The sequence below is a fragment of the Scyliorhinus torazame genome, chromosome 2 (genome assembly GCF_047496885.1).
Source record: "Scyliorhinus torazame isolate Kashiwa2021f chromosome 2, sScyTor2.1, whole genome shotgun sequence".
NCBI lineage: Eukaryota > Metazoa > Chordata > Chondrichthyes > Carcharhiniformes > Scyliorhinidae > Scyliorhinus > Scyliorhinus torazame.
The window spans coordinates 386,097,062-386,110,024 of record NC_092708.1 but is presented as its reverse complement, the minus strand read 5'-3'; the positions used below and the strand labels follow the sequence as shown (position 1 = coordinate 386,110,024).

The 12,963-nt window shown below is 44.9% G+C and overlaps 1 protein-coding gene across 3 annotated transcripts in view; it reads left to right on the top strand.

Moving 5' to 3' along the window:
* The window catches only part of gtf2a1 (general transcription factor IIA, 1), a 132,618-nt gene that overhangs the window by 70,679 nt on the left and 48,976 nt on the right, over positions 1–12,963 (top strand). For all 3 annotated transcript variants that reach the window (XM_072493742.1, XM_072493750.1, XM_072493760.1), the window contains exon 2: positions 11,546–11,647. In XM_072493742.1, coding sequence (XP_072349843.1) covers positions 11,546–11,647 — 102 coding nt within the window. The remainder of the gene's footprint in view (positions 1–11,545; positions 11,648–12,963) is intronic.

Sequence of the window (12,963 nt, the reverse complement as noted above, 5' to 3'; positions counted from 1 at the left end):
TAAAATTGTTGATTCTGTGTGGAGTTCGGAAAGCTGTAAACTAAAGGGTCAATTTGAACAATCAGGGTTGAATTTTATTGCATCGCTGCAGCAAGCCAAGCACAAAAGTTGGAGTGGAAACAAGGCAGCACATGCCTTGTACCCTAACTATGGAATCCCAAATTACTTACTTTCCCAACTTTTCTCCTGAGCCACCTGTGGTGCCATTGACGTGCTATGTCTGTACTTCCTGGAAGAATCACCACCCTCACTGAATATCGATTCAGTTAAGGGGCTCCTGCACTACCTATCCTGGTCCTGTTTGACTGTCTTGACGGTCACCCATTCCCATGTAGCTCTCAGCCCCTCAAATGCACCGCAGTGACACCAGCTGCTGCTCAAACCCCAAAGCTCCCAGCTCGCAACAAGTCCTGCACATGTGGTTGTGAAGGACTCGAGTGTTCTGGAGTTTCTACATGGAGCAGAATATCCATTGCATATTTGTAAGTGTTTTTTGGCTTGGGGCAGAGTAGGGAGAACATGCTGATATGTGCTGACTAAAATATTTCATTTCCCAGCACTAATGATCTACACCTTGATTAACATAAATTAAATACATGCTATTGCAGGTGATAACATGATGAGTTCCAGTCTGTTTGGGAATACAGTTATCTTGCAGCAAACATAGTCTGAAAGAAGAAAAGTCTAGACTGCTGTAAAATGGAGAGAGCATCACCTCTGTGTATATTGTGATAAGGTATCTCAATTGTGTGGGACGGTTGGATACCTGTCACTGCTCATTGGCTATTTGAACAATTTCCCATCTGGATATTGGATTGGTCAGTGTGGTTATTGTTTTAGCCAGTTGCAATGCTGACTTTCTGTCACTAGATGGGAGCAGCACATCAAGATTTGCACCAATTTACATGCTGAATATTAATTGTGAAGCACTGGTTTGCTAGATTTGCCAATACTTTCTGTGAGGCGAGTTGGTGCTGCATGTGACAGACAGCATGTTACAAGCTAGGGGAATTGCTTTGTCTTTGGCAGACAAGATGGGTAAATGCTGAGCTACCTGAGGTGATTACACTGAATGTGACTTGAGCTTTAGTTGCATTTCTGGCTCACAATGGATGAAAAAGCTTTTGTTATGCAATCCAATCTTTTTTTTAAATGATTTATAGATATATTACCCCTCTCTACCCAGTTTTCAGCCTCTTCTCCTGCTGAATTTGTTCTGGTGACGTATACTTCCTTGATCTCATTCCTCTAGTATCTCTCCTGGTCATACTAAGTTTGGATGCATGTTGGCTGGCTAGTTGATTGTCCAGGGTGGTGCAGCAAAAGAGAATCCTGTCCACTAATCTCCTTTCAGCAGGGCTTACTGGATTTCAATCAATAGAAACCCTGTTACTCCCAGGTATGTTGAGGTCAATTGTAGCACATCCAACATTCGTAAAGTTCAGCATGAATCGTAGAACTTCCTGACCTGTATAGAATCTACAGTGCAGAAGGAGGCCATTCGACCCATCGAGTCTCTTGGAAAGAGCATCCTACTTAAGTCCACGCCTCCACCCTATCCCAGTAACCCCACCTACCCCTTATTGGACACAAAGGGCAATTTATCATGGCCAATCCACCTAACCTGCACATCTTTGGACTGTGGGAGGAAACCAGAGCACCCGGAGGAAACCCACTCAGACACAGGGATAACGTACAGACAGTGATCCAAGCCGGGAATAGATTCTGGAACCCTGGAGCTGTGAAGCAACTGTGCTAACCACTGTGCTACCGTATAACTCAGTTACATGCTGGATAATGAGCCATTGTGGGTATCTGATGGATCTGTACTTTGTTAATATATTTATGTGTTGCCGCACTATATATTAAGTGACAGAACTTGAGACTGAGCTTCTTGGGTGAAGTAAAGTATAGCTTTATTTGTGTCAGTTTTAAAGTCTACTGATGAAGTCAATTTTTATGCGAGTACAGAATCTAGAAAGTTTGTTTGTCCAATGCAAATACAGATGATTGAGTTGAATTCAAAATACAATTCAGTTTGTGGTAATTTCTTCAGATCAAAATGCACAATACAAATGAAACGAAAGGAAATAGCTGTTTGCAAAGCAAAGTAAAGAATAGTTTCAAAGGTTAGGTCAAAGATTTCGGAGAGAGAGCGAGAAAGGTTCTCTCCCGGTCTCATAAGGAAATCATAATGTTTAAGGTTCTGTCCCCTTTGTGACTGTGATTGGGTTAAAATAATTATAATTCATCTAATTTGACCGAAATGTCTGTCTATCAAGTTTTAAGAGGTAATGTGGCATGAGAGAATTTCTATATGTTTCCATAATATGGAGTGATCAAACCACCTGTTTCCCACCATGTTTTCTAGAAGTGGGATCTTTGCCCAGTAATAACAGTGAGTTTACTCTGCAACGTGGCCTTGTAGTGTTTGGTCAGTTTTCAAACTGACTTCTTTATCTGATCTTTTCCCATGCTCTCCCATGCTGTCATGGTTAATATATGACTTTTAATAGTATAATGTCATTAAATCATTTCTTCCTTTGAACTTTTATTACCTATAAGAAAAGTAGATTTCTGTCAGTATCAAAGGGATCTGTTTTAATAGGTGCAGCAAAACTGCGGTGAAGAAAGTGATTAGGAAAGAGAGTTCAGGATAATTCAAAGAAGCAAGAGGATAGGATTAAGGCAGCTTGCAGATAACAGGAAGAAGCTGGAGTGTTAACAGGAGAGGGTGACACAGTGGTTAGCAGTGTTGCCTCACATTGCCAGGGACCAGGGTTCAATTCCCGGCCTTGGGTGACCATCTGTGTGGCTTTTGCACAATCTCCCCGTGTCTGTATGGGTTTCCTCCGGGTGCTCCGGTTTCCTCCCACAGTCCAAAGATGTGCAGGTTAGGTGGATTGGCCATTCTAAATTGCCCATTTGTATCCAAAGATGTGCAGGTTAGATGGGGTTACGAAGATAGGATGGGACTAGTCGGGTGCTCTTTCAAGAGTGCCAGTGCAGACTCAATGGGCTGATTGGCCTTCGTCTGCACTATAGGCATTCTATGGTTCGAAATGTGTTAGGTAGTGTTAAATAGATACTGAATTAATTCTTCATGGATGAAGGCAGTAGACAAAAGCCCAGATGTAGTCAGATTATTTTAAAATCTGTGAATCCTCATCATAGAATACAGTGCAGAAGGGGGCCATTCGGCACAATGAGTCTGTACCGACCCTTCAAAGGACTACCCTACCTAGGCCCAATCCCCAGTCCTATTCCTGCAACCCCACCCAACAGGGAAATCCACTTAACCTGCACATCTTTGGACTGTGGGAGGAAACCGGAGCACCCGGAGGAAACCCACGTAGACGCAGGGAGAATGTGCAAACTCCACACAGACAGTCGCTCGAGGTCGGAATCGAACCTGGGTCCCTGGCGTTGTGAGGTAGCAGTGCTAACCACTGTGCCACCGTGCTGCTCCAAAAGATTAGCATAATCTGTTGAAAAGTAGTTTCAGTAATTCAAATAACAGAGCCCCGATATAACTCTTCAGGAAATGGCAATGGAGATAGTTAATCTTGGAGTTGAGTTAATCCAGGAGTTATATTTGAGGTCCTAAGGATGGCACATATTATTCTGATATTTAGCAATGGAATGACATTGAGTATTTTTTAAGACGTTGGTCTGAACAGCTCTGTGGGGAAAAATAAAATATCTTATGGGATACAATCAATGCTCATCTAATTGCACAGCAAGTTAGATTTAACACTGATAAATGTTACAGTTAAATTGTAAAATTGTAGGACTGAAAAATATGGGATGAATGAAATCCATTTAGCACAGAGACATCAGAGAATAATATTACAAATGTCACGTCAATGTCTAGTCAATGTATCGAGGCAATTAAAACAAACCAGATCCAGTCACTCAAAACCAGAATAGAAGTGTTACTAATACAATTGTCATACACATTGGGAATCCTGGGTTTAATTTGTTTGCTCTCCCTTCTTCTCCAAACCCACCAAAGTCTTGACCGTTCAAGGACCTCTGGCCCACATGCAAACCTTAATGCCTTCCTACTTCTGGCTGCTATACTTTTTCTTCAAATTATTTTACTTCCCCATGTCTTCATTAAAAACCATCCTTGACCCATCTGTAGTTTCTGTTCACTACTCTATGCCTAACCTCTTTTGCCTCGCTTGATGGCCCTAAATGCATTGTTGCCACTTAGCTCTATGCTCATCTTCATTCAGATTCCTTGTTTGAATCTCGCCAGTGCACTTGCTGCTCTTTAGGCTGTCCTCTGTGACTGATAAATTATTCCTCCTTGTTCTTCCTGACCACTCAATAGTAGGCCACATCATCCTGATAAATTATGGATGAAGCAAAGTTTCTTTCAGTTGAACTTTGAGAAAACGGAAATCAGTATTATAAACTCCACTCACTTGCTGCAGACAATTCATCCTCTCTTCAACTATTTGCAGACAATGCTCCTGTTAGAAGTTGGTCCTTTATCACTCTAGAAAACAGTGGTAACTATTAATTCAGTGCAACCCCAGAGTTACTTCAGAGTTGTGGGTTCTTGGCAAAGTACATCTTCAGTCACACATCAATCTTGGCAAATCTGAGCTAGGATGTGGGGGAGGGGTATACATTTGGTTTCAGTATCCCTGGGCCAGGGAACGAATAAAAGAGTTAGACTTCTGCTCCACTTTATTGTAGATACAGTGCTATACAGAGTATCCTGCTGGAAGATGACAGCATGTGAATTAGCTGTGAATAAGTTTGAGTGCAGTCTCAGGTGGTCAAATGGCCTTTTGGCATTCCGAGCCTAGCCTCCTATATATAGGGTTATAGTGGAGAGTCTGGAATTTAAGGAAGCAAACACTTGCACCCGCAGGAGGGGAGAGAAATCTGTTTGTGGTGGAACCTGTACAGTGAAGAAAGCCAATGCATATGCCATGCCCTTCATGAAGATGACCTATGGCAGTGTTTTCAAAAGTCTCTCCCCCCCCCCCCCCCCCCCCCCCCCCGGACCCATTTTTGCCAGCCTTCGCGGCACATGCCGGCCAGCCTTCGCGGCCCATGCCGGCCGGCCTTCGCGGCCCATGCCGCGTTCACTTACCTTTAATGTGAAAGGGGAGCCTGGAACAACGGAGGTTGAGGGGCGACCTGATAGAGGTCTACAAAATTATGAGGGGCATAGACAGAGTGGGTCAGAGGCTTTTTCCAGGGTAGAGGGGTCAATTACTAGGGGGCATAGGTTTAGAGAAGATGTACGAGGCAAGTTTTTTTACACAGAGGGTAGTGAGTGCCTGGAACTCGCTGCCGGAGGAGGTGGTGGAAGCAGGGGCGATAGTGACATTTAAGGGGCATCTTGACAAATACATGAATATGATGGGAATAGAGGGATATGGACCCAGGAAGTGTAGAAGATTTTAGTTCAAACGGGCACAGGCTTGGAGGGCCGAAGGGTCTGTTCCTGTGCTGTACATTTCTTTGTTCTTTGTTCGTTGTTTCGTCCTCACAATCTCACACCAATCAGGTTGATAGGAGGAGAGGGCAATGCCCCTATTAGGCCAGTTCCTTTGTGCCGTCTTCATCTGTGTGAAAATGGAAAATCCAACCTCTCTCATGTAGGTCGTTGCGAAGGGCATTAGCAACTAAATGTTTGTTTTACTCAGTACTGGATACTCCTGGGAGATGCAGGCAAAGCAAAGGGTGGAGGGGTGTGCCTCCTCATCAACTCCGCCTGGTGCTTGGATGTGGCGACCCTGGCGACCTACTGCTCCCCGGACCTGGAATACCTGACCGTGAAGTGCCGTCCATACTATTTTCCATGTGAGTTCACTTCAGCCATTATCACAGCGGTCTACATCCCACCCCTGGCAGAAGTGAGGAAGGCGCTGGACGAACTGTACACAGTTATAAACAACTACGAAACAGAACACCCGGAGGCCTTGTTCATTGTGGCCGGAGACTTCAACAAGGCCAACCTCAAGAGTGCACTGCCAAAATTCCGCCAGCACATCTCCTGTCCCACCAGGGGCGACAACACGGCTACTCAAAAATCAAGGGCATCTACCGTTCCATTCCCCGACCGCACTTTGGGAAATCAGACCATAAGACGGTGCTCCTTCTCCCGGCATACAAGCAGAAACTCAAGCGGGAGAATCCAGCTAAGAAGGTCGTGCAGTGCTGGTCCGAGGAAACTGAAGAGCTCTTACTCGACTGCTTAGAGACAGTGGACTGGTCCATATTTAAGAGCTCAGCGGCCAACTTAAATGAGTATGCCATCACCGTCACAGACTTCATCAGCAAATGTGTGGACGACTGCATGCCAAAGAAGGCAGCACGTATGTTCCCCAACCAGAAACCATGACTCAATCGCGAGGTTGACTCCCTACTGAAGGATGGATCATAGAATTTACAGTGCAGAAGGAGGCCATTCGGCCCGTCGAGTCTGCACCGGCTCTTGGAAAGAGCACCCTACCCAAGCCCACACCACCCTATCCCCATAACCCAGTAACCCCACTCAACCAACACTAAGGGCAATTTTGGACACTAAGGGCAATTTAGCATGGCCAATCCACCTAACCTGCACATCTTTGGACTGTGGGAGGAAACCGGAGCACCCGGAGGAAACCCACGCGCACACGGGGAGAACGTGCAGACTCCGCACAGACAGTGACCAAGCCGGGAATCGAACCTGGGACCCTGGAGCTGTGAAGCAATTGTGCTAACCACTATGCAGCCGTGCTGCCTGAGGCATTAAAGTCAGACGACCCTGACCTACACAAGAAATCCAGGTACGACCTTCGCAAAGCCATCCGAGATGCCAAGAGAGAATATCAAACCAAGCTAGAGTCACAGACAGACTCTCAGCAGTTGTGGCAAGGACTAAACAACATAACGGGCTACAAAGCGAAGCTGAGCAGTATCTCCGGCAGCAGTGCACCCCTCCCCGATGAACTCAATGCATTCTATGCTCAGTTCAAGCAGGTAACCAACAATCTGCTGTCGAGTGCTCCAGCAGCCCATAATTCACCCATACCCACCATCACAGCTTCCGAAGTCAGATCGGCCTTCCTGAAAGTGAATCTTCGGAAGGCGACGGGCCCGGTCGTGCACTCAGAGCCTGCGCGTACCAGCTGGCAGAGGTGTTCGCGGACATCTTTAACCTGTCCCTACTCCACTCCGAGGTTCCCACCTGCTTCAAGAAGACCACCATCATACCGGTGCCAAAGAAGAACCAGGCAATGTGCCTCAATGACTACCGTTCGGTGGCCCTGACTTCAGTCGTAATGAAGTGCTTCGAGAGGTTTATCATGAAGCGCATCACCTCCATACTTCCAGAACGCCTTGATCCACTGCAGTTCGCATACCGTTGCAGCCGGTCCACAGCAGATGCCATTTCCCTGGCCCTACACCCATCCCTAGAGCATCTCGACAACAAGGACTCCAACATCAGACTCCTATTTATTGACTACAGTTCCGCCTTCAACACAATAATCCCAGCCAAGCTCATATCAAAGCTCCAAAACCCAGGGCTTGGCTCCCCATTCTGCAACTGGATCCTCGATTTTCTGACCAACAGACCACAATCAGTAAGAATGAACAACAACACCTCCTCCACAATAGTCCTCAATACCTGGGCCTGCAAGCCTGCGTACTTAGCCCTTTACTCTACTCCCTGTACACATACGACTGCGTGGCAAAATTTGATTCCAACTCCATCTACAAGTTTGCTGACGACACGACAATAGTGGGCCGGATCTCAAATAACGACGAGTCAGAATACAGGAGGGAGATAGAGAACCTAGTGGAGTGGTGCGGCGACAACAATCTCTCCCTCAATGCCAGCAAAGCTGAAGAGCTGGTCATTGACTTCAGGAAGCAAAGTACTGTACACACCCCTGTCAGCATCAACGGGTTGAGGTGGAGATGGTTAGCAGTTTCAAATTCCTAGGAGTGCACATCTCCAAAAATCTGTCCTGGTCCACCCACATCAACGCTACCACCAAGAAAGCACAACAGTGCCTATACTTCCTCAGGAAACTAAGGAAATTCCGCATGTCCATATTAACTCTTACCAACTTTGCAGATACACCATAGAAAGCATCCTATCTAGCTGCCTCACAGCCTGGTATGGCAGCTGCTTGGCCCAGGACCGCAAGGAACTTCAGAGAGTTGTGAACACCGCCCAGTCCATCACACGAACCTGCCTCCCATCCATTGACTCCATTTACACCTCCCGCTGCCTAGGGAAAGCAGGCAGCATAATCAAAGACCCTTCCCACCCGGCTTACTCACTCTTCCAACTTCTTCCATCGGGCAGGAGATACAGAAGTCTGAGAACAGACTCAAAAACAGCTTCTTCCCTGCTGTTACCGGACTCCTAAATTACCCTCTTATGGACTGACCTCATTAACACTACACCCTGTATGCTTCATCCGATGCCGGTGCTTATGTAGTTACATTGTATACCTTGTGTTGCCCTATTATGTATCTTCTTTTATTCCTTTTTCTTCGCATGTACTTAATGATCTGTTGAGCTGCTCGCAGAAAAATACTTTTCACTGTACCTCGGTACACGTGACAATAAACAAATCCAATCCAATCCAATCCAGAATGCTGACAACAGCCTCGTGGACTTTCGATATATATTTTAGTGTGGTATCATAGTTACAGCAGCATAGTCTTTTAATTTGGAGTCAGCTAGGGTGGCACAGTGGTTAGCATTGCTGCCTAAAGCGCCGAGGACCCGGGTTCGAATCCCAGCCCTGGGTCACTGTCCGTGTGGAGTTTGCACATTCTCCCCGTGTCTGCGTGGGTTTCAAAGATGTGCAGGGGAGGTGGATTGGCCACGCTAAATTGCCCCTTAATTGGTAAAAAATAAATAATTGGGTACTCTAAATTTAAATTACAAAATAAAAAATTTGGAGTCAGCTATAAGTTAGTAACTGACTCTGGTCTCGAGCTCAAAAGGAATTTTTCGTCCACCATTTCTTCCAAAATCTGAAACTTCTTGTCTCATTTTCCAGTGCTTCCCTGCATATAAATTGGCCAGAGAAAGCAGCAAGCCTGGGGACTGGAAAAAAATTTAAAATTCAGCAGAGGAGGACAAAAGGGTTTAATTCGGAAGGGGAAAGTAGAATATGAGACTACGCTTGCAGAAAACATAAAAACTGACTACAAAAGTTTCTATAGATATGCGAAGAGAAAAAGACTGTTGAAGACAAACGTAGGTTTCTTAACAGTTAGAATCCATGAATTCACAATGGGCAGCAAAGAGATGGCAGTCCATACTTTGGATGTGTCTTCACGAAGGAGGACACTAATAACCATCCGGAAATACTAGAGGACAGAGGGTCTAGCATGAAGGAGAAACTGAAGGAAATCCTTATTAGTCAGGAAATTGAATTGGGGAAATTAATGGGATTAAAACCCGATAAGTCCTCAGGGCCAGATGCTCTGCATCCCAGAGTACTTAAGGAATGGGCCTCAGAAATAGTGGACATAGTGGTGATCATTTTCCAGTATTCTATGGAGTCTGGAAGAGTTCCAAGGGATTCGAGGGTAGCTAATGCAACCCCACTTCTTAAAAAAGTAGGGAGAGAGAAAACAGGGAATTATCAACCGGCTAGCCTGACATCGGTGGTGGGGAAAATGCTGGAGTCAATTATTAAGGATGAAATAACAACATTTTGAAAGTGGGGACAGGATTGGTCCAAGTCAGCATGGACTCACTACAGGGAAATCATGATCATGCTTAACAAATCTTCTGGAATTTTTTGAGGATGTGACCAGTAGAGAGGACAAGGGTGAACCAGTGGATGTTGTGTATCTGGACTTTCAAAAGTATTTTGACAAAGCCCCACACAAGACCTTAGTGAGCAAAATTAAAGCTCATGGTATTGGGTGTAATGTATTGACATGGATAGAGAACTGGTTGGCAGACAGAAAACAGAGTGGGAATAAACTGGCCTTTTTCAGAGTGGCTGGCAATGACTAGTGGGGTACTGCAGAGTTCAGCGCTGGGACCCCAACTGTTCACAATATACATTAATGATTTGGACAAAGGAATTGCATGCAATACCTCCAAATTTGCAGACAACACCCAGCTGGGTAGTAGTGTGTGCTTTGAGGGGGATGCAAATAGGCTGCAGGGTGACTTGGACAGGCTGGCTGAGTGGGCAAATACTTGCCAAATGCGGTAATGTGGGTAAATGTGAGGTTATCCACTTTGATGGCAAAAACAGGAAGGCCGATTATTATCTGAATGGTGGCAGTTTAGAAAAAGGGGAAGTGCAATGACCAGTCGCTGAAGGTTGGCAAGCAGGTGCAGCAGGCGGTGAGGGAAGCTAATGGCATACTGGCTCCCATAGCAAGAGGATTTGAGTATAGGAGTAAGGATGTCTTGCTGCAGTTGTATAAGGCCATGGTAAGGCCACACCTTGAGTATTGTGGGCAGTTTTGTCTCCTAGTTTGAGGAAGGTCATTCATGATATTGAGGCTATCCAGCGAAGGTTCACCAGACTAATTCTCGTGATAGCAGGACTGACAGACATATGAAGAAAGACTGAATCGACTGGGCTTGTGCTCACTGGAGTTTAGAAGAATGAGAGGGGATCTCATAGAAACAGATAAAATCCTGATGGGACTGGACAGGCTAGATACGAGAAGAATGTTCCCGATGTTAGGGATGTCCAGACTAGGGGTCACAGCCTAAGAATAAGGGGTAAGCCATTGATTAGCACTGCTCCCTCACAGCTCCAGGGACCCGGGTACAGTTTGGATAACTCTGTGTGGAGTTTGCATTTTCTCCTCGTGTCTGCGTGGGTTTCCTCCCACAGTCCAAAGATGTGCAGGTTAGGTGGATCGGCCATGCTTAATTGCCCTTAGTGTCCAAAAATGTTAGGTGGGGTTACTGGGTTGCGGGGATAGCGGGAGGTGTGAGCTTGAGTAGGGTGCTCTTTCCAAGGGCCGGTGCAGACTTGATGGGCTGACTGGTCTCCTTCTGCACTGTAAATTCTATGATACTCAAGCAGGGAACCTATCCCTGCGACACAGTAACACAGTGGTTAGCACTGTTGCTTCACAGTACCAGGGTTCTGGGTTCGATTCCCACTTGGGTCGCTGCAAAGTCTGCACGTTCTCCCTTTCTCTGCATGGATTTCCTCTGGAGGCTCCGGTTTCTTCCCACAAGTCCCGAAAGACGTACTTGTTAGGTGAATTGGACATTATGAATTCTCCCTCAGTGTACCTGAGCAGGCGCCGGAGTGTGGCGACTAAAGAATTTTCACAGTAACTTCATTGCAGTGTTAATGTAAGCCCACTTGTGACAATAATAAAGATTATATATTGTAATTCATTCCTGCTGGTCTGTTGTACACAGGTATCTTTAAAAATAAACCTTGTATAAAGGAACAATTAAAAATGGAATTCACTCACTGGCAATTAATGATAAATGTAAACTAGGGCATAATGTGGGGGCAATTATCTTGGTTCTCACATTTTAAACCTCTAATTCTTTAATTTTTCTTTGTTTCTCTAGCCTAAACTCTACAGATCAGTGATTGAAGATGTAATTAATGACGTACGAGAGCAGTTCCTCGATGATGGAGTGGATGAACAAGTTCTTATAGAATTAAAAACGGTATGTTTTTTTAAAAACCCAATCCTAATTTTCAAGCAAAAATTAAGCAGTAAAATGAATGTGTAATGAAAACCCTCCTCTGTTTGCACTTAGTCACAGTTTACATTCTAATGATGATCTGTTCTCACAGCTTGGCAGCACTGTGTGTTGACATGTTAGATGTTGGCGAACAAAACACTCCCCACCAGAATCCTAACATGTGAAATTGATTCCCTATATTTTGCCTTCTGTTTGGTGGTTATATATTTTATGGCAGCAAATTACTACTGCAAAGCAATTTAAATCCTATTTTAGCAATTCAAAGTGACTGCTAGAATGCAGCTACAGTACGATTTTCTGGCAATTACCAAATTTGTTTCAATGGCTATTTTAACATTATAAAAGGCTTCAGAAGATATTCTTTTGTGCTAAAATAAACATTGGGTTCACTATTATTTCCCAGATTTAAAGCACTCAAGATGTCAACGGTCACTTTTGATGTATCCTAATCACAAGCTTGCATGATGACTCTGATATGTTAAGTGGCATCATTGTAGTTCCAGTGAGGATTGTAAATGCACCTCCTGCTGTAATCAAATCTTAGCTTCAATTTCTTCGCCTCAACTTTATATCTATATGAAACATTGGATCTATCCAAATGAGTGTGAATGATGCATAACTTTCTTTCAAATCGAGATTTAAAAAAATAAATGTAGAGTACCCATTTTTTTTTCCAATTAAGGGTAAATTAGCGTGGCCAATCCACCTAGCATACACCTTTGGTTGGTAATGGCGAGACCCATGCAGACACGGGGAGAATGTACAAACTCCACACAGACAGTGACCCGGGGCTGGGATCGAACCCGGGTCCTCGGCGCCTTGAGGCAGCAGTGCTAATACACTGCGCTGCCGTGTCGCCCCTGCAAATCGGGAAGATTTAAAATTAAATTTCTGTGTCCCAGTCCCTTAGGTATATACTGATTTGCTGACACAACTTCATGGTTTGCACGCTTTTCTTCCAAGCTGAGGAAAGGGTGATTTAATTATTCAACACCTACCTCATCTTCTATGTGGCATTCTCTCCAAGTGCCCCCCCCCCCCCCCCCCCGAAACTAGAGATTTACCGGCATTTACAGTGCGCATATTTTTGTCAGTTTTCCCGTTATAGTTTTCTGTTGCTATTCTTGAGTAAGAAAGGTTTTGTTCAGAGTTGCCATCAAAATTTGTGCTTTTGCACTGAGCCTCGAGCAATGTTTTTGGGTGGGATTGTTGAACTGGCCTTATGGAAGGCATCTTTTCTGAGTCAGATCCTCCAAAGTAGAATCTCTGAGCCAAGT